This window comes from Littorina saxatilis, linkage group LG8, assembly GCF_037325665.1.
Source record: "Littorina saxatilis isolate snail1 linkage group LG8, US_GU_Lsax_2.0, whole genome shotgun sequence".
Classification (NCBI taxonomy): Eukaryota; Metazoa; Mollusca; class Gastropoda; order Littorinimorpha; family Littorinidae; genus Littorina; species Littorina saxatilis.
This window is the reverse complement of record NC_090252.1, coordinates 40,914,309-40,936,999: the sequence shown is the minus strand read 5'-3', so window position 1 is coordinate 40,936,999 and position 22,691 is coordinate 40,914,309. Positions and strand designations below refer to the sequence as shown.

Below are 22,691 nucleotides of genomic sequence, written 5' to 3'. Positions count from 1 at the left end.
GTTGTTGCTGTTAAATTGTTCTAATAATTATTATACTTTTATCTCATGTCAACGGCGGATTCTTCTCTCCGTATCGGGCATTTGAACATTTACCATTTAGTCAACAAAGTGCCTGATGTTTGTGTATTTTTGAACAAACAACCACAGCTCGTACATCTTTTTGGTGTTTGCGAAACACGTCTAGATTCGCGTGTTTCGGACAGCCTGATTGATATTCCAAATTACTCTGTTTTACGACGCGATAGTGCACAAACTGGCCAAACAGGTATTGCTCTGTATGTCCATCGGTCTATTGCTGGCATTGTGAAGCGAAGGGCCGATCTTGAAGACGAAAATGTGGAATGTTTGTGGGTGGAGTTGAAAAATGGTAAATCCTCACCTTTGTTAATATGTTATATATATCGGAATCCTGCTGAAACAACAAGTTGGAATGATGATTTTGTTTTAATGATGGACAGAGCAAAACGTCGTGATGAGAATGTACTATTGCTTGGTGATTTTAACATTAATTTACAGAGACCACAAACAACTTGGGGCTCAACCACTGCTCTATTTGGTCTTCACCAGCTAGTTAAAAACCCTACAAGAGAAACCAATTAATTCATCTACCCTTATTGATCACATTTATACTGATGATAAGACCACGGTTTCAAATGTACAAGTAGTACACTCCACTTTCAGTGATCATTATTCTTTTTTTGCTCGATTGTTCTGAGATTGCCCAAATCACAGCATAAAGGTCATACAACTATCGAGTCCAGAAGTTTTAAATACTTTGACGAGTCTGCCTTTTTCTGTGATCTTAATCGAGCGCCATTTCAAAGCGTATTTAATTGCAGTAACGCAGATGATGCTTGCAATCTTTTCCATGAGATTTTGTGTTCCATTATTGATAAACACGCTCCAATACGTCAGCATAGGGTGAAACATCCCCACCTGCCCCCTTGGTTGACATCGGACATTATTGAGGCTATGGCGTTGCGTGATTTCTTTAAAGAACATAACATGAAAAGCGAGTACAAATTACAAAGGAATGAAGTTTTGAAAACGGTAAGGCAAGCAAAAGCAGATTATTTTAATAAATTGCTTTCTGATAAGAGAGATACTTCTACAATTTGGCGAGCAATGAATGAAGTTCTTGATAAATCTCGAAAGAGATCGACCAATTCTCCGTCACAAATAACTCCAGAAGATTTTAATCAACACTTTATTTCGCTCGCAGAGAAACTGAAAGCCTGTCTCACGCAGAATGCGTCCCTTGATATTGATGTCTCTCTAGAAAAATTAAAAACATTTTGTGGACGAAAGTTGACTCAAAACGAAACGTTTTCTATTCCACCCATTACTGTCCACGAGGTTGGAAAACTGATAGAACAGATGGCGAATAAAAAGTCAATGGGTCCCGATAAGATTCCTGTCCGGTTGCTCAAACTTGCTTTACCATACATAATTGATTCACTTGGCATACAACAAAACGTTTTTCCCTCTATTTTAAAATGTGCTAAGGTAGTGCCACTCCCAAAAAGCAAGGATCTTACGGACCCTAACAACTTTCGACCAATTTCCCTCTTACCTGTTTTATCTAAGCCTTTGGAGAAGCATATTCAGAAATATTTACTGGAATATATGGAACGAATGAATTTGTTTCATCCATTTCAGTCTGGATTTCGCTCTAAGCATTCATGCCACACTGCTCTCAGCTCTTTATGTGAAACTTGGTTATCAGCTATTAATGAGTCCGAAGTAACAGGAGCGTTATTCCTGGACTTTAAAAAAGCCTTTGACCTTGTAGACCACTCCTTATTATTAAAGAAATTACAATGCTACTTAAAAGATGACTCTGCTTGTGCCTTCTTCGAATCATATCTTTCAAAACGGAAACAATATGTATTCATCAACTGTAAAACTTCGTCGAATGATTTTGTCAAAAGTGGTGTGCCTCAAGGGTCTGTATTAGGACCTATATTGTTCTGTATTTATATAAATGATTTACCTCTTCATGTGTCAGATGAGAAAGTAAGATGTGAGTTCTTTGCGGATGATGCATCAATACACACCAGTCAGAAGTCTTTGGTAGCCGTCAACCAATCTCTTCAAAAAAGTATAGATGAGATGACAGAATGGTGCACCACTACTGCAATCGTTATTCACCCTGTTAAGACGAAAAGTATGGTGATTACAACTAGACAAAAACACCAATTAAAACCCTTACAACTTCAACTGTCAATTGATTCAACTCAAGTGCAACAAGTTAAAGAGCATAAATTATTAGGGGTTACCGTTGATCAAGAATTGAAATGGCAAACTCACTTGAGTAAAATTTGCAAATTAGTATCTAAAAATTTGTACTTATTGTCTAAATTAAGACATTATGCCGATGTGGAAGCACTCAAGTTGTTTTATTACGCTCACATAATGCCCCATATCAACTTTGCTTCAACACTTTGGGATAACTGCAGTGATGTTCATCTCAAACGACTCAATTCTCTTCATCGCCGTGCTGCAAAACTAATTCTGCATGAGTCAAATAAGCCAACAGATGATAAATTAAAGCTCCTTAATTTCCTTCCCTTGAAAGATCAGTTGACGCTAAACAAAGCTGTCTTTATGTACAAAGTAATTAACAATAATGTTCCTGGATATTTAAAATCACATTTCAGACATGCCACAAAAAGATATGGGTCCCAGAACCTGATTCCCCCCATCCCTCGTCTAGACTTGTATAAGTCAAGTTTAGCCTTCTCAGGAGCGTCTCTATGGAATTCCATACCCCTACCCCTCCGAAATGCCTCTTCTGTGAAAACGTTTAGGCGCCAGTTTCATTCCCGCTTAATGGGCAAATAGAACACTTTTCATGTCTGATATTTTAGTGCTTTTTACATTTAGTCAAGTTATGTTTGTATTTTGATTTGTTCTTTATGTGTATGTATTGATAATGATATACATGCGAATGATTGGGACAATTCCTCCCCACATTTGTTTTTTCCCTTTTGTTATTAGTTGTTTTGGATGTTTATATGCAATGCATTATTGCAACTATGCTGCAATTTCCACATTATATTGTTTTTCCCATTTTTGAATGTGTATACAAAACCATAACCCTTTTCTTATTACTATTTACCTTATGTACGTCTGTAAATAACAATAACCTTGTCAATTTTACTATCTATGTTATGTGCGTCTGTATTAAGTGTTTGTATAAGGGACAGGTTGTAAGATTAGGCTTTGCCTAAAACCTCTATCCTTTGGTAATAAAGTTCAGTTTCAGTTTCAGTTTCTCTCTCTCTGTCGCTCTCTCTGTCTCTGTTTGTCTATGTCTGTGTAGCACACACACCCGAATTATTATGAAGTATATGTGTGTCACTTTCAGGTGCGAACATCGATTTTCCAACTACCAACGAACACGTGAGCGTCACAGAATTCTCTAACCTGAAGATTCCATTCAATATTAGAAATTATTGCGTGGACACGAACATTGGAGAGTACACGATTACAGTGAAACACGGATCAAACCCTGCCATTTGCAACCTTACAAACTCTCAATATGGCTGCACACCAGAAGGCGAACAATGGTGTAAATGTCCGAAGAATGAAGGTGGCCTTTACTACTTGGTCAAGACAGTAAGCCGTACAGAGGGCGGCGAGTGGACCTGGTGTGTGAGAACAGCACAGGATATACCAGACAGCGCCTCCATCAACGTCATCGTCACCTGTAAGTATGCTCTCCAACAAAGATAGCATACAGCGCATTTGTGTGTTTAGTTGTTTGTGTATTTCTTTCTTTGTTGGTTTGCAAGGAAGGCGACTAATACTCCTAAACTCTACTAACACGTCTGCTACACTACTAAGAGTAAGAATAACTATACTTATGGAAAAATGAAATATGAACAATTTCACATAGAGAAGAAAAACAAAACAAGCAAACAGCAATTTAACAGCTTACCTCGAGTTGTTTTAGAACTTCAGTTTTTAAACCAAACGGTCAAATAAATATGCTTTTAATTGTCATAACACGTTCTCAAAATGACTACTCATCATCGAAGATATCTTTTGTTTGAGAGCAACACCATGTAATTGGTCACCATTCATCATGAAAGCAACATTTCAACTTTGGGTCTTAATTTGGTAACGTTGTGTGTATGATTTTAGTTACTATTAATGTTGAGATTTGATTAAGAAGCGATACGTTATTATGCGTGTTTAATATTCCAGATCCCCCAAGCGTCAGCAGGCTATTTTTGAATCAGGACGGGTTACATCTGCAGACCCTTGCACACAATTCCTCCGTGGACATCGTTTGTCAGATTGAGAAAGGGAACCCTGACATAACAACGCCTGTACGACTTCTTCGCAACAATGGTACGGAGATCAAGTCACTTGAACAACTGGATGATCTGCACTTCAAAAATGTCATACAGCACGTGCAATGCGAGGACATGGGATACGTGTCATGTGACATGCACAAATCTGGCGCACGTGATGTGAGCGTCGAAAAAACTCTCCTGCTTGTGGAATGTGAGTTTTGGATCTTCTCTATTTGTCAGACTTTTTATTTGAGGTTGCACGATTGTTGAGTATTTGAATAGCGATGACACATCTTGACTTGGTAGACTTGTGTCAGGTACATATTTGAATGTTTTGATATCGATATGTGATTGTTAGGTTTTGAGTGTGTTATAAACTGAAATAATATTCAGTCCGCTGTTCATTCAAGCTCTTACAGAGCAAGGTTACTATTATGTTTGGACGGCAACAACATGCCCATACGTACACTGTTAAGGAGAGGGGGGGAGAGATTATAAATTATACACTAATTTTACAACACTAACTTTTGTCAAAGTTGTAAAGTGTTTGTGATTGTACGTTGTAACAACGATTTGATTTGTGAAAATCTAACAAAGCACACAACAAAGCCGTACAATCCACGTCATAAACTGTTTAAACTTAAACTGGTTTTTTTCTGATAAAGGTCCTCCCAAAATCATCAGGTTTTCGACAAAAGCGAAGACTTCGTCGTTATGTTTTTTCTTCCGATCTCACACTCCGACTATCACCAAAGTCAAATTGGACACCTATGAAGCACCAGATGACAACGCAGAAGGGGAGAAAGGAATACGACGAACTCTTGTGATTCAAACTCCAAGGTATGTTTTCGTAATTATATGTCTGCATAAAGTAGTTGAAATGAATCATTGTTAACCAATGTTGGTACAAATGAATGCTGTTTGTTTGTTTTCATTTTTTTCTTTTTTTTCTTTTTGTAGTCTGCTTGTATGCATTATTTGTGTATGGTTAGTATTCGTTTTATTTGCATGTTTTGTTAATATTGTTTCTTCAAATAGTAAACAATATTATTAGCTGAAAAACTTCAGACGGTGTTCATTTTTTATACAGCTCATAGACATTGTTTGGGTGTGCATCAACATAGGTATAACGTTATGTTCTGGACCAAATGATGCATTTTTTTTAATGAGCCAAAATAGATCCGTATATCTTTCTTACTATAACATTGTCAAGCGTCTGAGTGAATAGGAGCCTACACAGTGTTGTGTACGCCTAAAACATTAACCTGTAGAGCCCAACAGGTAGCGCGTTGGATTTGTATCCAGTTGGCCGCTGTCAGCGTGAGTTCGACCCCACGTTCGGCGAGAGATTTCTTTCTCAGAGTCAACTTTGTGTGCAGACTCTCCTCGGTGTCCGAACACCCCCGTGTGTACACGCAAGCACAAGACCAAGTGCGCACGAAAAAGATCCTGTAATCCATGTCAGAGTTCGGTGGGTTATAGAAACACGAAAATACCCAGCATGCTTCCTCCGAAAACGGCGTATGGCTGCCTAAATGGCGGGGTAAAAAACGGTCATACACGTAAAATTCCACTCATGCAAAAAACACGAGTGTACGCGGGAGTTTCAGCCAACGAACGCAGAAGAAGAAGAAGAAGAAGAAGTAGAAATATTAAATTGTCATCTGTGTACGGTTGTTGGTGCTAGACTCCAAAGTGTGTTAGGCGACTTATGTGATTTGTTTCCCGCAAACGCTGTCTCCTTGAAATGCGTGAATTGATATAATTATGCTTGTTTGATTAGTTTTCTGTCGGTAAGCCTTTAACGAACCACTCTTATGTTAACATTCAAAACAGATTGCTAACTTAATATTGAGAAGTTAATGTTTGACTGATTAAACTTTCCTGATTGTCTCAGTATTATTAGCACGCCCGTCTTATACAAAGACCATTAGGTCGACGTAATGCTTTTGTTAGCTGATTGTTTTCTCTATTATTTAACGTTGAATAAACTTGATTTTCTTCTTTTGTACATACATCATTTATGCGACAGCCCCGAAATGGTGTCTGGAAGTCCACCTGACTTGAAGATAGAAGTTGATGTCACAGACCTGTTGAATGAGGGATTGAGTCACTGGCAGCTCGAATTGTCCAACAAAGTGGGCTCTGATTCATTTTCTTTCTACTTGGGTGAGCTTTATAAATATCAGGTTTTTTGGGGTTTTGATTTGTGTGTTTTTTCGTCGCTGTTGTCGTTGCAGCCGTTTTGCTAATGTCGTTGACGTGTTTGTTATGGTTGTTGTTAAGTGACTCTTAAGTTTAAATAGGAGTTAATCACACAAAAATAGTGTGCCTCTCTCTGTCTCTGTCTGTGTGTCCCGCCTTCTTTTTTTGACTCTCTCTCTCTCTCTCTCTCTCTCTCTCTCTCTCTCTCTCTCTCTCTCTCTCTCTCTCTCTCTCTCTCTCTCTTAATGTAAGGTTGAACAAACGCATACACACACACACACAAAACATTAAACAAACAAACAAACACACAAACAAACAAACACACACACAAACAGCACACACACAAACACACAAACAAACAAACAAGCAAAAAGGCCACGTGTGTGTATATCTAAGAATCCATACCAAATTGCCTAGCATTCCTTTACACTCAATAGCATATATATCAACAAAATCCGTTTATGGTGTCGTTGCTTCTTGAATTGGTAATATGTTGCTCAATCTGGTAACATATGTCTGTCTGTTTGCTTGTCTGCCTGTATGTTGGTATATGTATAATTATATGGATGCATGTATGTCTATCTTTATTGACGGTTTTATTTACCTATGCATCTGCTCATTTACGAAGTCAGAGGTATACTCATTGATGTATGTATGATTGAATGTTGTCGTTGTCGCCTTATTTCAGAGCCAAACCGTACCGTCACGGGGCAAGAAACACCACTCACTAAAAGCATATTAAGTATCAGTATCAGTTGTGGAGCTGTACTCATCGTGGTTTTCATTTTCGTCATTATCAGAAGAAGTACGTGCATTTAAAGAATGTTGTAACACGTTAGAGAGCGACAGACTTGTTGGATTCCATTCATTCTTGTCTTTTTCTTTCTTTCTTGTTTCTTTCTTTATTCTTCCTTTCTCTCTTTCATAATGTCTCATTTTAGTTACCATTTGAATGGTTTATGAAAAGTAAACGGACTATGCATTTAATGCTAAATAATTATTAAACAGTATGCTCATGTAATGAGATCTTTTTAAGTTTATGTCACTATATGCACTGTCTGTCATTTTCACAAATAGTGTAATGGTTTGCTACTGATTTCCCGAGTAAATGTACAGTTATCTCTAATTTACAATCAATAATTAAAATTCCAAGATTGTTCATACTTCCCTCTGTGGATAATTATACAATGATCGTTCCTGAAGGACGACGGATTCTTCATGTATACCAAAACAGCGCTATCATAGCCACTCATCATCTTGGCAGACCGTTGCAACATCAACCGTTGGCAAACCAGGGTGAAAGAGTGGCTATGCAAGAGCTGGAAGAGGCCCAAAGCAGACGATCCAACGGATCCCACAGCAGCAGTAATAACACGTATGAAGAAGTGGACGATATCTCAGCCGATGCTGAAGAAGGTAACGTGGTGTAATCAGGCTTACTAGGTTTTAGTTGGGCTTAGCATTGTTTCCGGTACTGGCGCGGGTTTTTCCTACTATGTGTATGTACGCTTAAACACCGCAACATTTCTAAAAAAACAAGGGTTAAGGATTTGGAAACGAGGGGTGATTGAGGGGTTGGAAAAGGTGGATTCAATCAATTTGAAGCAGAGTGACCAAAAGCTTAATAGAGAATAAATAGTAGCTTCGAAATTAAAGAACGTTTGCTGAAAATATACCATTATTAATTTACTTTTAACTTTATCTTTGTTTCTTTGTTACCTTCTTGTCTGTACACTTAGCTGAATGGTTGGTTGAGGAAGCCATTTGCCTGGGAAAGAATATCTTACTCAATCAGAACATGATCTCTCTTACTTGTGGTTGGTAAGGATTTTTGTTTATGTCAGAAGCACACTATAATACATGTAAACACTTTCTTGCTTTTGTGCACAATCTGTTTGTTCCTATCAACTTTTGATTATTATGATTCTTTTCATGACGGGCAAGTGACAAGAAAAGAAACAAATCAGTAAAGTTTAATGTCTGTGCCTGGTTGGAGCGCAATTGACATCTCCTTTATATGCAGCTGTTTTCAAAAGAAGGTCGTGAAGACGACTTTTCACTGCTGTTGAACTGCTTGAAAATGTAAGCTCACTGTCCACTAATGACATGCTAGAGCTTGGATTCGTGCTTTTATTGTGATCATAAAAGAAAAAGTTCTTCCCTTTGTGAGCTTACTAAAGCCAACGATTACTAGATTAGCAACTGTGTGCTCCCCTTAAAAAGAGAAATATACAGGAGTGATCAACTTTGCTGATAATGTTGGATCATAAAGTGCAGTATCTTCCAGTGGAAAGAAGGGTGTATACTTAAAAATAAATCTCGACGACATATACCTCGGTTTTACACAGTTTGGACGAAAGCCAAAGAGAAAACCGGATACAGAGGATATATTGTACTGGCTTTATAGTTTACTGCCTACCCGTAACTCGCGGACGTGATTGCGTGTTTCACTGCATCTGCATATGTCTAAATTGTTGTTGGCTAGCTTCCAAATATACCACAATCAAGTCAAGCCTTCTACTTATACACCAGGTCATGTTGCCCTGCGAAACTTACAACGCCTTGTGTGTAGGGACTCTCTCCCTCTCTCTTTCTCTCTCTTTCCCTCATTCTCTCTCTCTTTCTCTCTCTTTCTCTCTACCTCTTTTGATCTCTCCCTTTTCCTCATTCTCTCTGTGTCTCTTCTCTCTGTCTCGCTCTCTGTCTCTTTTTCTCTCTCTCTAATAAGGATATTGAATTAAGACGAAACAAATGCATGACTGGAAGCGGTAAGGGGGAGGGGGGGGGGGGGTTAGATGTTTGCGAGTCCACACATTTACTGAAATAAGAAAAGAAAAGAAACAAACATGCCAAAACATTTACAAGAAATAAGAACATCGAGAATGAACCAGGTACGCGGAATCAAATAATACATGACTGGACAGAGATGTTTTATGTATCGAAAATTGCAAAATAGTAGTTGCTCTAGCTAAACGAATGTAACAAAAAGCTTACAGATTCAAATGGATGATTCATAATTATTGAACCAAAATGTGAATGCAGTTTCTGAGAAACAAATATTGCTTGTACACCCCTATTGCAACAAAGTAGGACGACCAAGGACAGAGAAAATATGTGTTTACCCGCCAAGCGCTACCAGGGTTGTTGGCTAGTTGCCAGATGAGTAAAGTCGCTTGCATGTCTGCAACAGCTCCAAATATAAAGAGGGTTTGTGCTCAGGCTTGAAAATATGGGTACCTTTTTAGCCCATTGCCCTCCTTCTGTCATTGTGTTGGTCTAACGACAGGCAAGTGAAAGCAATTAATAGAAGGTCTCATTGCTGTAAAGAAAATAACGAATAAAGCATTTAACCAGAATTCTATGTCAGCTTTAGAATTGGGCGTTATAAGGTTCTGATGACAACAGCCACGCACAGTTATTACTGAAAGGCTTTTTAGGGTCATCATGGAAATTACGTTGGATCTTGAGTATCTGCCAAGACAACTGTGATTTAAATCGTATGTATCCTGCTTTCTCAGCTGGCTCACTTTGTAGCTTACTGCCTGGTATGGGCATGTACTGTACACATAAGAGTAAGGTCGCAGTAAGTCTACAACATGAGTATGTTGTATTGAAGGCCAAGTGGGCCTAAAGAGCAACAAACAGAATCCAAAATAAAACACAGCTATTAAAATCCTGTCAATCAATCAATATGAGGCTTATATCGCGCGTATTCCGTGGGTACAGTTCTAAGCGCAGGGATTTATTTATTTTTTATTTTATCTTTAATATTTATGCAATTTATATCGCGCACATATTCAAGGCGCAGGGATTTATTCATGCCGTGTGAGATGGAATTTTTTTACACAATACATCACGCATTCACATCCTGTGATCCATAAGCTCAGTCCGTAACACGTCTTTGCTCTATAAATTCATGTTAATGCTCTGCACAATGTCAACACAATGATACACTGTGGCCTTTTGTTCAAAACAAAATGATAATGGAGAGAGAGAGAGAGAGAGAGAGAGAGAGAGAGAGAGAGAGAGAGAGAGAAAGAAAGAAAGAGAGAGAGAGAGAGAGAAAGAAGGATAGAGAGAGAGAGAGAAAGAAAGGGAGAGAGAGAGTGAGAGAGAGAGAGAGAGAGGGAGAGAGAGAGAGAGAGAGAGAGAGAGAGAGAGAGAGAGAGAGAGAGAGAGAGAGGAAGAAGCTTGTGTTTGCACCAACAAAACATGACGGGCCTAAAATATTGGAAAGTCCAACGTATGTACACCTAACATGGGGAATACCTGAATCAGTATCAGGTGTCTCTTGTAATACAAAAAATGTATTCACCTTTATGATGAAAAATACCTGCAATTTTCACTAAATTCGCAAAACGTTTGAAAGGAAATGTGGCTAGGAAGACGCTATGGAAGAGAATCATTTCTGAAAGAGATGTAAGAGTAATAATTATTTGAAAAGAAAGGATCTTGTGTACTTGCCAACCGAGCTATAGCAAAAATTGTAATACCCTCATTGGTCACGGCTGAGTGTCTTTTCATGGCCTGTGCATATGACAATTTGGCCTTGTCAATTAATTGTGTGGATTAATTGGTCGTCTGCCGATTGTCAAGCATGCTGTCATGCAAGACTGGCATAACATGTAGGTATTAACTCTTCTTTTTGTTCTTCTTTCTTTTACAATTTAGATGCACAGAAGGAGGTACACAAACATTTCATAAAACAGACCAAGCAGTGTAGATCAACAACAGCATCATTATTCAATAAAAAAAATAAACGAACCCTAAGAGAAAATGTAAGTTTTACGCCCTCACGGCAAAGCCATTAGGGGCATGTTACACGGGAAAACCCGGCTTTGTATGAAATAAAAAAAATAAAAATGCGGGGAGGGGGGTGGGGGGGAGGATGTAGACAGCTGGCTGCCGGCTGCTAGAGGAGACCTGAAATGGGCTAAGGACCGGGTTGGGTCGTCTTGGGTCAGTGCTGAAATGGTTACTTACTTGGCTGTTGGCCGAACGGACACCCGGGCTTCATATTTTTGCATGCATGTATTCGTGTTTCCAAGGCCTGAGGCTTTCGCTGTGACCCTGGGATCTGTATCGTGCGCATGCGTGCACACGGGGGTGTTCGGACACCGAGGAGAGTCCGAGTCTGCACAAAGTTGACTCTGGGACACACATCCCGCGCCGAACTTGGGGGTTGAACCCACGCTGATAGTAACAACCGGTTTTAAAGCCAGCGCCTCTACCGACTGGGCAAACTCCCCCCTCCCCTCCCCTCCCCCCAATTTGTTGGGGTCAAGAAGTTCCATGGAGGGCGGGGGGTATGGAGTAACACATAGTGTTTTGCTCAGAACATTCCCACCCAAGCAGAGCCCTACAAATAAGGCAGCTTATTTAAACCAAAGACAATTAAGGTGAACACATACAATGCACATGGCACAGAATAAGACCGTCACTGGCAGGACATTCCTCCTACCCTACAAAGCAAACGTGGCTGAAAAATGCTATTCTGAAACTAACTGGACAAAAAATGGTTATGTGTTCAGATGTTTCCCCATCTCACCCTTTCGATACATTTCAATCAGCAAAAAAGTACAGGTTAATGTCTTGTCCTTGGCAGATCCATCGCAAAACACGTCTGGAAACAAGCCGGAAAGCAGCACTGGGGATTCTTACCTTCACCCGGTGAGTTCTACTGCAGACCTGACTGCATCACCGAAACCTACATCAGTTGATGAGATCGAGAACGCCTGCTCTCCTCCTACAGAAAGCTGCGTGAAACTTGCGTCAGCCGGTTTTGAAGTCAATGTCAAAAGCAAGGGCATGCCCACTCTTACCACGGGTGTAGATGAGTCGGTAATGCAGGTAGATGAGCACGACGGTGATGATGAAGCTTTATCTAAACTCGTTGGTTCTGGAGAATGCGGGGAAGACATTTCTGAGCAATTGTATGAAAACACTGCACTGTAAGAAAACAACTAACCTTTGAATGACTACATTCAAGTTTGCACGTGCATCTGTGTTCTACTTTCTTTCTTTATTTCTGTTGATATAAAACTTATTGTTTAAGTATATTTAATATGTTTATGTCCGTATTATTATTGATTGCTCAATTGATTGATTGGTCAATTTGTATATGTGTATCATTAAATGATAAATTGTATTTATATGTTTGTTGGTTGATTTATTTATTGATCAATTTCGCTGTCTATTTTTCTTGTCTCATTTTGCCACTTAAAGGAATTGAACTTGATTATGAGACTTCTTTGAAAGGTAGTTTTTGTGTGTGTGATTCTATTTCGTGATGTAGATATTCCTCGTTTGTTTATTGCCAAATAGAACACAATAGCCACTGAAAGTTCATGAATAAGGAATAAAGCCGTATTGTGAAAGTCATGTTTTTAACATTTTTTAGGTGTCTAGACTGAACCCCTACTTCCCTCATAGTTTTGTTTTGTTAAGTCCTATTGTTCAATTGTCGTTGTTGTTACATTGTTTGTTGATTTAGAAAAAAAGGATAGATGTTTCCTTATCAAACACATACAAAACAAGGCAGGTGCGTACGTGCTTGTTCAAGTGTTTGAGATGACGCTGTTCTCTGTTCTTACCCTTGATACAATGGGCAAGACCAAATATATCCTTAACGTATGCAATGCTCAGGTTCATTTTACACAAATTATCGTTTAAACAGTGAAACAGGAACCGCAGACCCCCGATTCAGTACAGCTAATTTATGTTTGTTGAAATCGGCATTGCATAAGAAGTCACATAATTATGACGAACATTTGTACGCAAATATAAAGAACAAATAATTATAAATTCCAAGCATTACATTATGTTCAGCTATCTCACCTATATTGTATGCTTTGGAACACAAAGCTGTGTGGTTTTCAGTATCTATAAACAGCGAAGAAGACGGATTAAATACCGGTTAATTTGGTCAAGCGACGAAAACACTATACCTCTGTAAGCACTTACCGTCATCGCCTTCAAAAATGCTGAACGTTTTAGATAAGCTTACCATCCCGAAGACCTTTTTTTTTCTTTATTTGGTGTTTAACGTCGTTTTCAACCACGAAGGTTATATCGCTACGGGGAAATGGGGGAGATGGGATAGAGCCACTTGTCAATTGTTTCTTGTTCACAAAAGCACTAATCAAAAATTTGCTCTAGGGGCTTGCAACGTAGTACAATATATTACCTTACTGGGAGAATGCAAGTTTCCAGTACAAAGGACTTTTCTTACATACTGCTTGACTAAAATCTTTACAAAAATTGACTATATTCTATGCAAGAAACACTTAACAAGGGTAAAAGGAGAAACAGAATCCGTTAGTCGCCTCTTACGACATGCTGGGGAGCATCGGGTAAATTCTTCCCCCTAACGCGCGGGGGGATCCCGAAGACAGGCACGGTTGGCCTAGTGGTAAGGCGTCCGCCCCGTGATCGGGAGGTCGTGGGTTCGAACCCCGGCCGGGTCATACCTAAGACTTTAAAATTGGCAATCTAGTGACTGCTCCGCCTGGCGTCTGGCATTATGGGGTTAGTGCTAGGACTGGTTGGTCCGGTGTCAGAATAATGTGACTGGGTGAGACATGAAGCCTGTGCTGCGACTTCTGTTTGTGTGTGGCGCACGTTATATGTCGAAGCAGCACCGTGGTCGGCTGTGCGTTAAGCAAACAAACAAACACACAAAAAACTATCCCGAAGAAGGCAGTAACGTGCCGAAATATTGATTATATATATAAACGTACTTAACCTGGTTACTGGTGTGTTTTCTTTTTATTTAAACGTTTTAGTTTACACATAAAACAAAGTAAAATAAATACATTAAAATCGACCAAATTTAAAGGACAAAAGAAAAACCTTAACACATTGTACGTAAACGTGTGTATATGCATTCTGATGTTTGTCTTATTCTTCAAATTGCATCTTTTTGTAGTTCTGTGTGCAATAAGCTGTTTGTCAAGTAAACAATATTCCATTAACTCAATCAGTTATCCTAATCTATTGATGAATCATTCAATGTTCTATTGTATCCGCTTGACATTCATTTTGAGCCTTTTTCAGTTACTCTCAAAACGTGCATGTCTCAGCTCATTGCTCCCTGTTATTTTGGCAATTTTGTTATTAAAATACTATATTTGTATTTTTTGAAAATTGATTCATTTGTGGTTTTCTGAATAGGAAGAAAGTACTCGGTCACTTCAAACTCTGAAGTCGATTACTTGCCCGGGAGCTATCAAGAACACTGCTGAAAGAGTCTAACAATTCTGATAAATAATGGAATGTTAAACTCGCTGTAAATTAATTGTATGTTTATAATGACATTGAAGTACGATTGTATCTGAAGTGTTCAACATGTTGTAACGCTTAGAATAACAAGTAAGAAAAGATAACTCGCAAACCACCGATATGTAATATCCCCAGGTAAAAGAATGCTGCAATATTTTGGTTGTAAAAGAAGTGTGTCTGTGAAAAGGTCTTGTGAATGCGACATATCTTTTTAAGACCAGTGGTTTTGTTTCAGTGTCATGCTTGTTTGTTTTCTCAATTGTAATGCATTTCTTTATTACTTAGTTAGTGGAATAATGTTTTGTAATGTATGTTTGATGGTGTATGCTTTTAATTACGCGTTGTTGACTATGAATGTAGATGTAAATGCTTGTATAACTGCGTTTTAATTTTAAATGTGTCAAGCGCAAAGAGCATAATTGTAAAGTTATGATGTTGCGCTATATAAATGCTCATTTATTATTCTTATTATTATTATTATTATTTCAAACTTGTCTAACGTGCACGGTTTGTATTGTTTTACACAATATAAAGAACACCTAACAATGTCGTTACATGAAGGATGTAATAACATGTAGCACGTATGCCATGTAATCTAATGTGCACATGTTCACTTTGACTGTTTGTTGCTCAATAAGTGTGAACGGTGACTGGTGGATTTCTGTCGTGTTTTATATACATAATAATTACAACATTCGAACAGATTGATCTTCAGCTGTTAAATTACAACAACACGTGTCCATGCCGTAAGTTTGCCGCGGAGATCGACACACATTTTCCGTCGGTAACATTTAAGTGAAACTAGTGGTAAGGAAGCTATGTTAACCTTCAGCCTTTGCATATCTTTCACTGAAAGGTCTGTCGGGTATCACATATCTCGAGTGCATGCACATAACACACTGTGTTGTGTACATATGCTGGCTGGCAAGCGTTTTATGTTGGAAAGAAAACGAAACTTGTTGTACGAAAAATATTCTAACCTTGACCCTGTGCATATGTTTTACTGAAGGTCTTTCGGGTATTAAATATCTCGGGTGCATGTAAATAGCAAACCCTGTTTTTCACATTATGCTGGCTTACTTTCAAATAGGTCACCATGCATGTACTTGAGCCCTGTATGGGTACATTAGGTTATTCGAATCTAAACTGAGATAAATGCGTATGTACAGGGAACCTCTCTCTCTCTCTCTCTCTCTCTCTCTCTCTCTCTCTCTCTCTCTCTCTCTCTCCCTCTCTCTCTCTCTCCCTCTCTCTCTATCACGTTCTCTCTCTCTCTCCCTCTCTCTCTCTTTCTCTCTCTCTCTCTCTCTCTCTCTCTCTCCCTCCCTCTCTCTCTCTCTCTCGCTCCATCTCTCTCTCTCTCCCTCCCCCCCTCTCTCTCTCTCTCTCTCTCTCCCTCTCTCTCTCTCTCCCCCTCTCTCTCTCTCTCTCTCTCTCTCTCTCTCTCTCTCTCTCTCTCTCTCCCTCACATTGATATATTTTTGTTGTTGTTGGTGGTGGTTGTAGTGTTGTTGTTGTTGTTGGTGGTGGTGGTGGTGGTGTTGTTGTTGTTGTTGATGCTACTGCTGTTGTTGTTGTTGCTGCTGCTGCTTTGCAAATAACTGCATATAAAACTTGTCGCTGTATTGCATAGAGTTATGTTGAGTTTATGAGAGGAACAAACAAAACAAGCTTCCGTTCTTTTTTGAAGTTGCTGCTTATCAGGTACTTTCTTGCACATCGACATGTTTTTGTAGTGGAGTCATTTCTTTAAACCAGAGCAACGAACCCAGCAACCAGTCACATAAATTCAAATCAATCAACATAAGATTAAGGTCATATGATTACAAATATGTACCTGTAAGAATTAAAAAAATAAAACAAGGCTGTTAAGGCATACCAGATAACTTCTTGGTGGTTTGTTTGTTTTAAATGAGTATGTGTATGTTCGTCCACTACACAGACGATTAGACGATGTACCTGTCAATGTTAAGTTTTCTCAAACGTTAAACTGTCTTTGAACTAACATTTGTGTTCAATTATAGAGAGAAAACACGCATAACTATCATGACTCGTTTTGTCTGTAATTAAACGTTCAATTATAAATTAATATTCTTCACTTTTAAACTGTGACAGTCTAATTGTTTTGTATTCACGCATCTTTCTTTTTGAGTGTGCTTCATTTGCTTGAGTTAAACAATACAAAATAAAGTTATTCCTTTTTAAATTATGTCAGTGCTCGCGCGCGAATGTGTGTGTGTGTGCGTGGGGATTGTGTGGGTGTGAGTGTGTGTGTGTGTGTGTGAGTGGATGTGTTTGTGTGTGTACGTGTGTGTGTGTGTGTGCGCGCGCATGCATGTGTGCGCGCGCGTGCGTGCGTGTGTGTGTGCGTGTGTGTGCGACCAAAACAGAACAAATATTGACGCGTATGAGCTCATTGTTGTCTATGTTTGCAGATAATTGTTTTGAATTTGCATTCAATAGGTGCTGATATTATTCATGTTCGGTTCCTGGCAAACCCCGTCAGCAAGGATGTTTGCCAAATCTTTCAATCGCGATCTATAGAACTGACGATGTAGTCTTTGACACTCTTTTGTGTGTTACTAAGCTAGCTTCCGTATTCAATGGTTGTCAGGCACGTGAGTAAAAGTCCGCTGAACCCGATCAAAGTCACGGTTAATATCTTCGAGAGGTAGTTTTTGTCAGAATCAGTTTCATTGTCTTATTTCTTCCTTTCTTTCTTTCTTTTTTTCTTTCCATTTTTAGGTACCCTGCCAGCAAAGTGCCTGAATTCGCGTTGGCTGAGGTCCTATGGTCCGATTCTTTGTCTAATTGCCGTATTACAGTATCCAGGACTTGCCCGCATGTTGTCAAATCACGCCTTTATCTGTTTTGCAGTTTGTAAAAGGTTTTATGACAGCGTGCCAGAACAATTGTTTATGCTGTCCAATATTTGCTAAGTTTAAATATTTTTTTTCAAAAAATTACTACTTCAATGTGAAGTCTCATCACAGTGTGCTTGCGTCACCATAATTGTATTCGCGAATGATTCTCTACAATGCGCCATGTATCAACCACAAACGTTGTCAACATTATAATGTAATCTATGCAACAAACGTGACATCATGACTTTACGCTGTGATAAGACCCCCTCTCTCTCTCCTCTCTCTCTCTCTCTCTCTCTCTCTCTCTCTCTCTCTCTCTCTCTCTCTCTCTCTCTCTCTCTCTCTCTCTCTCTCTCTCTCATATCTATCTTCGCTACTCTACAGACTAAAAAAAACAAAGATAAGATTAAAAACAAGACAGTTGATTAGTAAGCTTGTGAGCCCGACCCCTTTTCTTACTTGTCATTTACATATGTTGTGTTTATCAGTTTACTATTTTTTTGGAGTGTGTTTGTTTGATGCTGTTTTTATCGGCTCTGATTGAACTGTGTTGGTCCAAAGGGCACTTCAGTGAAGAAACATTTGGCCTATGTGTTTACGTAGTTTCAAATTTTATATTTGAATATTATAGCGAAGACACCGGATTAGGTCGGGTCAGGGAGTAAGAGACGGGTATAGGGTAGTAGGGAGCGGTTGGCGAATTGCTCTAGTGTGAATCATCACTGAGTAGATCAGTAAATGTTTCCTTTTGAGGACATTTATAGAAGGGAATAGTAAAACCACAGGCGTGTGCTAACATAAATACAACTTTGAGGGATTGCACTATGTACAGAAAACGGATGTGTAGAAGAGTCTTATTAGATATGTTGGGGCAAACACACTGACTTTTCTAATTCGGGAACCACGAATAAAGGGATAGGCACACCCTGCCATTTAATTGCTCTGTGCGAATACCCCTCTACGATTACTGAGAAAAACAAAAAACTGCCTTTCGATGATTATGTAATTTTTACGTCACCACTGAAAGAAACTGTAGGTAGGGGGAGGAGAGAGAGAGAGAGAGAGAGAGAGAGAGAGAGAGAGAGAGAGAGAGAGAGAGAGAGAAAGAAAGAGAGAGCCAGACAGAGAGAGAGACAAACAAAGATAGAGAGAGAGATAGAGAGAGAGGAGAGAGAGAGAGAGAGAGAGAGAGAGAGAGAGAGAGAGATATATATATATATTGTTTTATTTGTCACTGTCGGCCAAGGTGAACGAAAGACGTGTAAGGTTGGGAGCAGTGTGGCGAATTGGTCTTACTAGATCGCTGACTAGATCAGTAAGTGTTTTCTTAAAATCATACACAAAAGGCAACGCAAAACCACATGTAGACGTGCCAAATATGCCTTGGAGATGGCACAACGAAACAGAGAACGAGAGAGAGAGAGAGAGAGAGAGAGAGAGAGAGAGGGAGAGAGAGAGAGAGAGAGAGAGGAGAGGGGAGAGCGAAAGTGAGAGAGAGAAGGGAGAGAAGGGAGATAAATAGAGAGAGACAGGTATCAAGACAGAGAAAGATAGAGAGAGAGAGAGAGAGAGAGAGAGAGAGCGAAAGAGAGAGAGAGAGAGAGAGAGAGTGAGAGAGAGAGAGCGAAAGAGAGAGAGAGAGAGAGAGAGAGAGAGAGAGATTTGGGGCAGCTTTGTCACCAAACATACCATAGACATGTCACATGCCAAATTGTTGATATGAATACTATTTTTTATTTTGAACATGAAAATCACGCGATCACGAACAAAACAACAAAAGAATGCGAGAAAGTCACAAGTAATGTATTATAGAGAGAAAAAACTAAGGCATACATGCTAATGATCACTGCTTTGTTTATCCTGGATGTGCTTCGTTTATCGTTATGTGAAGTCAGCCAGCATGCAGCGGCTCAGCTCTAAAAGTATGTTTAAATGGACCCCACTTTTTTTAAATTTTACGCAGAAATATAACAATCAGAAAGCCCCCCTTAAACAATTGAATAGTAAGCTGTTTACCAACAATAATCTTATCTTTCCCATACTTTAAACCTGAGTGTTGATTTCAATACTTTTATTTGCACCACTCTAAGAGCCCAATAGACCATTAAAAAAAAAAGACAATTTCAAAGAACGAACGTTATAATATATAAGTAAGTATACGAAGCAACAGCAGAACAAATCAAATACAGATAACTGAGAATATTTTTCTGAAAAAAATACTTGAACTAAAAAAATAATAAACAACATAAACATGTAAATCAGAAAACAAAATCCATGCAGGTTTTCACGTGAATTTAAGAGTAGTAATTAGTAACATGCAAAAATCAACGGCATCATTGAGTCAATGGCAGGAAACACGTTTTGTCTGCATTCATTTTGTAAGTTAAGACACGTGATACTTAACACATGTTCATCAAAGCCCTCCCACTTAACAAAGACCCCCCCACCCCCCTTCCAGCACATGTACAGATGTTGCTTTGTGTTCAATTAGAAGGATGCTCATATCTAATGTTACAAGATGGTTAAAGCAGGAAGAAAAGCATATCTGAGGTTTGGAAAAAAAACATGAACTCAGTCCTATCATGTCACCAAGAAGGCCTGGGCTTCATCTCGACCACAGACAGTTTCGTGTCCCTCGTCCATGCCCCTTTTCATATAGGCATAGCATGTCTGATGTGGTGAATACAAAATAAATAAATGATGTAATGAACAAAAAAGGACTACATTTTAAAAAAGAAACAAGGTGTACATTAATTTTGTAATGTTGTATTTTAAGACATGTTGAACTTAAACATGTTAATACAAAAAATCCACTGAACAAAACACAGCAAGTTTAAAGATGTCGTTGTGGTCAATCAAGTAGGATGCTCATATCTAATGTTACAATTATGCTTAAAGCAGTAAGAAAAGCATATCTGAGCTTTGGAAAACATTAACTCAGGCCTAGGATGTCACCAAGAAGGCCTGGGCTTCATCTCGACCACAGACATTGTCGTTTCCCTCGTCCATGCATCTCTGTATATACGCATAGCATGTTTGAGGTAGTGAATAGAAAGCAAAACAAAGATAAAAAAAAACTTGGACTGCACGCAGCTCCACTGACCAAAGAGTACACTGCAATTCCTTTACATATAACACCTTAACGTGCAGAAATATTAAAGCAATTTAGTTTTCTTTGTGAACTCAACTATGAGTAATAGCAATAACCGCACAACACGTTTGTTTTGAATAGAGCTCATTAATCTTGTTGCAAGCGAGATAACATAACAATATAGGGACAACAATGCAAAATGTGCGTATTGCATTTCCAGGTTTGTTTTTTCTCAACCAAATCACTACTAACTATCCAAAGACACTTAGACAGTCAGGGTGCAGAGGATAGGGGTATTTGTCAATCGACCCCACAGTGTACATACTATTTTAAAATGTTACACAAAGTATCAAAGCAAAATTTAAAAAGAAAGCCAAAGAACTGTTTGTTCCATATAATTATCATTTCTGAATGTTGATTTCAGTTCATCCTATTTCCCAATCTAAGAGGCCAGTAGAGCAAATGCACAGAACGACAATAAAGAACAGAGATTATGATAAGCAAACATACGACACAAAAACAGCAGAACAAAAAAATAAAACGACAACTTAAAACACATGTCTGTGAACACAATACTTAAACTACGAAAAGTCAAGAACATAAACATGTAAACCAGAAGAGATCCACCCAGGCTCTCACGTAGTATTAGGTGTGATGTTTCCCTTAAACATGCCAAAAGCACCCGCACCATTGAGTCATGGACAGGAAACAAGTTGTGTCAACATTAATTTCGAAATTTAAGGCATGTGATACTTAAAACATGTTCAGCAAAGTCATATCCCACATCACACACAAAGAAAAAAACAGTAATATTAAAGAGGTGGTATGTATGTGTTAAATTAGTTGGATGGTCATATTTAATGTTTCAAGACGAAGATACCAGTTCCAATGTACGAGACAAACAACATGGTTAAAACAGGAAAAAAAAGCATCTTTGATGTTTGAAACAATCATGAACCCGGCCCTAGCATTTCACCAAGACGGCCGTGGGTTTGATTTCAACCACAGACAGTTTTTTCCCGTGTTCGTGCATCTGTGTATACTACATGTTTGAATTGGTAAATTAAACAAACACACACGGATACAATGAACGAAAAAGGACACAGTTATGATAAAAGTAAACAACCATTATTATATGCTTTTTATGTTTTTCATGCAAGATCCGTTCATTTCACCGCGGTTATTAACAAGGCTTCCTTGCTCTCAGTGTTCCCTTCGTGTTTAAGTACACTGACGCCTACCATGTTGCTTTCGCCATTTCTAGTGGGACTTGTACGTCGACAGAAGGTGTGCCTGTTCAAAATAAAAAGCAATTCAGTCTAACAGAAGCCGACGACAGTAAGTATAGTTAAGGTACAGTGTGTGTGTGTCTTTGTGTGTTTGTGTGTGTGTGTGTGTGTGTGTGTGTGTGTGTGTGTGTGTGTCTGTGTGTCTGTGTGTGTGTCTGTGTGTGTCTTAGTGTGTGTGTGTGTCTTTGTGTGTGTGGATGTGTGTGTGTGTCTTTGTGTGTGTGAGCGTGTCTGTGTGTGTGTGTGTGTGGATGTGTGTGTGTGAGTGTGTCTGTGTGTGTCTGTGTGTGTGTGTGTGTTTGTCTTAGTGTGTGTGTGTGTGTCTTTGTGTGTGTGGATGTGTGTGTGTATGTGTATGTGTGTGTGTGTGTGCGTGTATGTGTGTGTGTGTGTGTGGATGTGTGTGTGTGTGTGTGCGTGCGTGCGTGCGCGTGTGTGTGTGTGTGTGTGTGTGTGTGTGTGTGTGTTTGTATCAAGCAGAGAAACCGATACCACGACATAAAAAGGAGTACAAAAATGAATTTACCAGATAAAGGCAGCCACGACTATCACCAGGAGGAACAGGATAATCACCGCGATTGCATACATCGGAAAAAGCAGCTGCTTGAAGGATCGGTCTTCTATGCTGGCCTCACCTGTAACACACATACATTATGAT

At 39.0% G+C, this 22,691-nt stretch overlaps 1 protein-coding gene across 1 annotated transcript in view; it reads left to right on the top strand.

The window, feature by feature from the left end:
• LOC138974653 (uncharacterized) overlaps nt 1–14,487 on the top strand; it is a 15,528-nt gene extending 1,041 nt beyond the window's left edge. Inside the window, exons 2-8 of the mRNA XM_070347376.1 lie at nt 3,371–3,712; nt 4,213–4,515; nt 4,970–5,144; nt 6,337–6,473; nt 7,198–7,314; nt 7,713–7,925; nt 12,115–14,487. Coding sequence (XP_070203477.1) covers nt 3,371–3,712; nt 4,213–4,515; nt 4,970–5,144; nt 6,337–6,473; nt 7,198–7,314; nt 7,713–7,925; nt 12,115–12,464 — 1,637 coding nt within the window. The 3' untranslated portion in view covers nt 12,465–14,487. The remainder of the gene's footprint in view (nt 1–3,370; nt 3,713–4,212; nt 4,516–4,969; nt 5,145–6,336; nt 6,474–7,197; nt 7,315–7,712; nt 7,926–12,114) is intronic.
• The last annotated feature ends 8,204 nt before the right edge of the window (nt 14,488–22,691 follow it).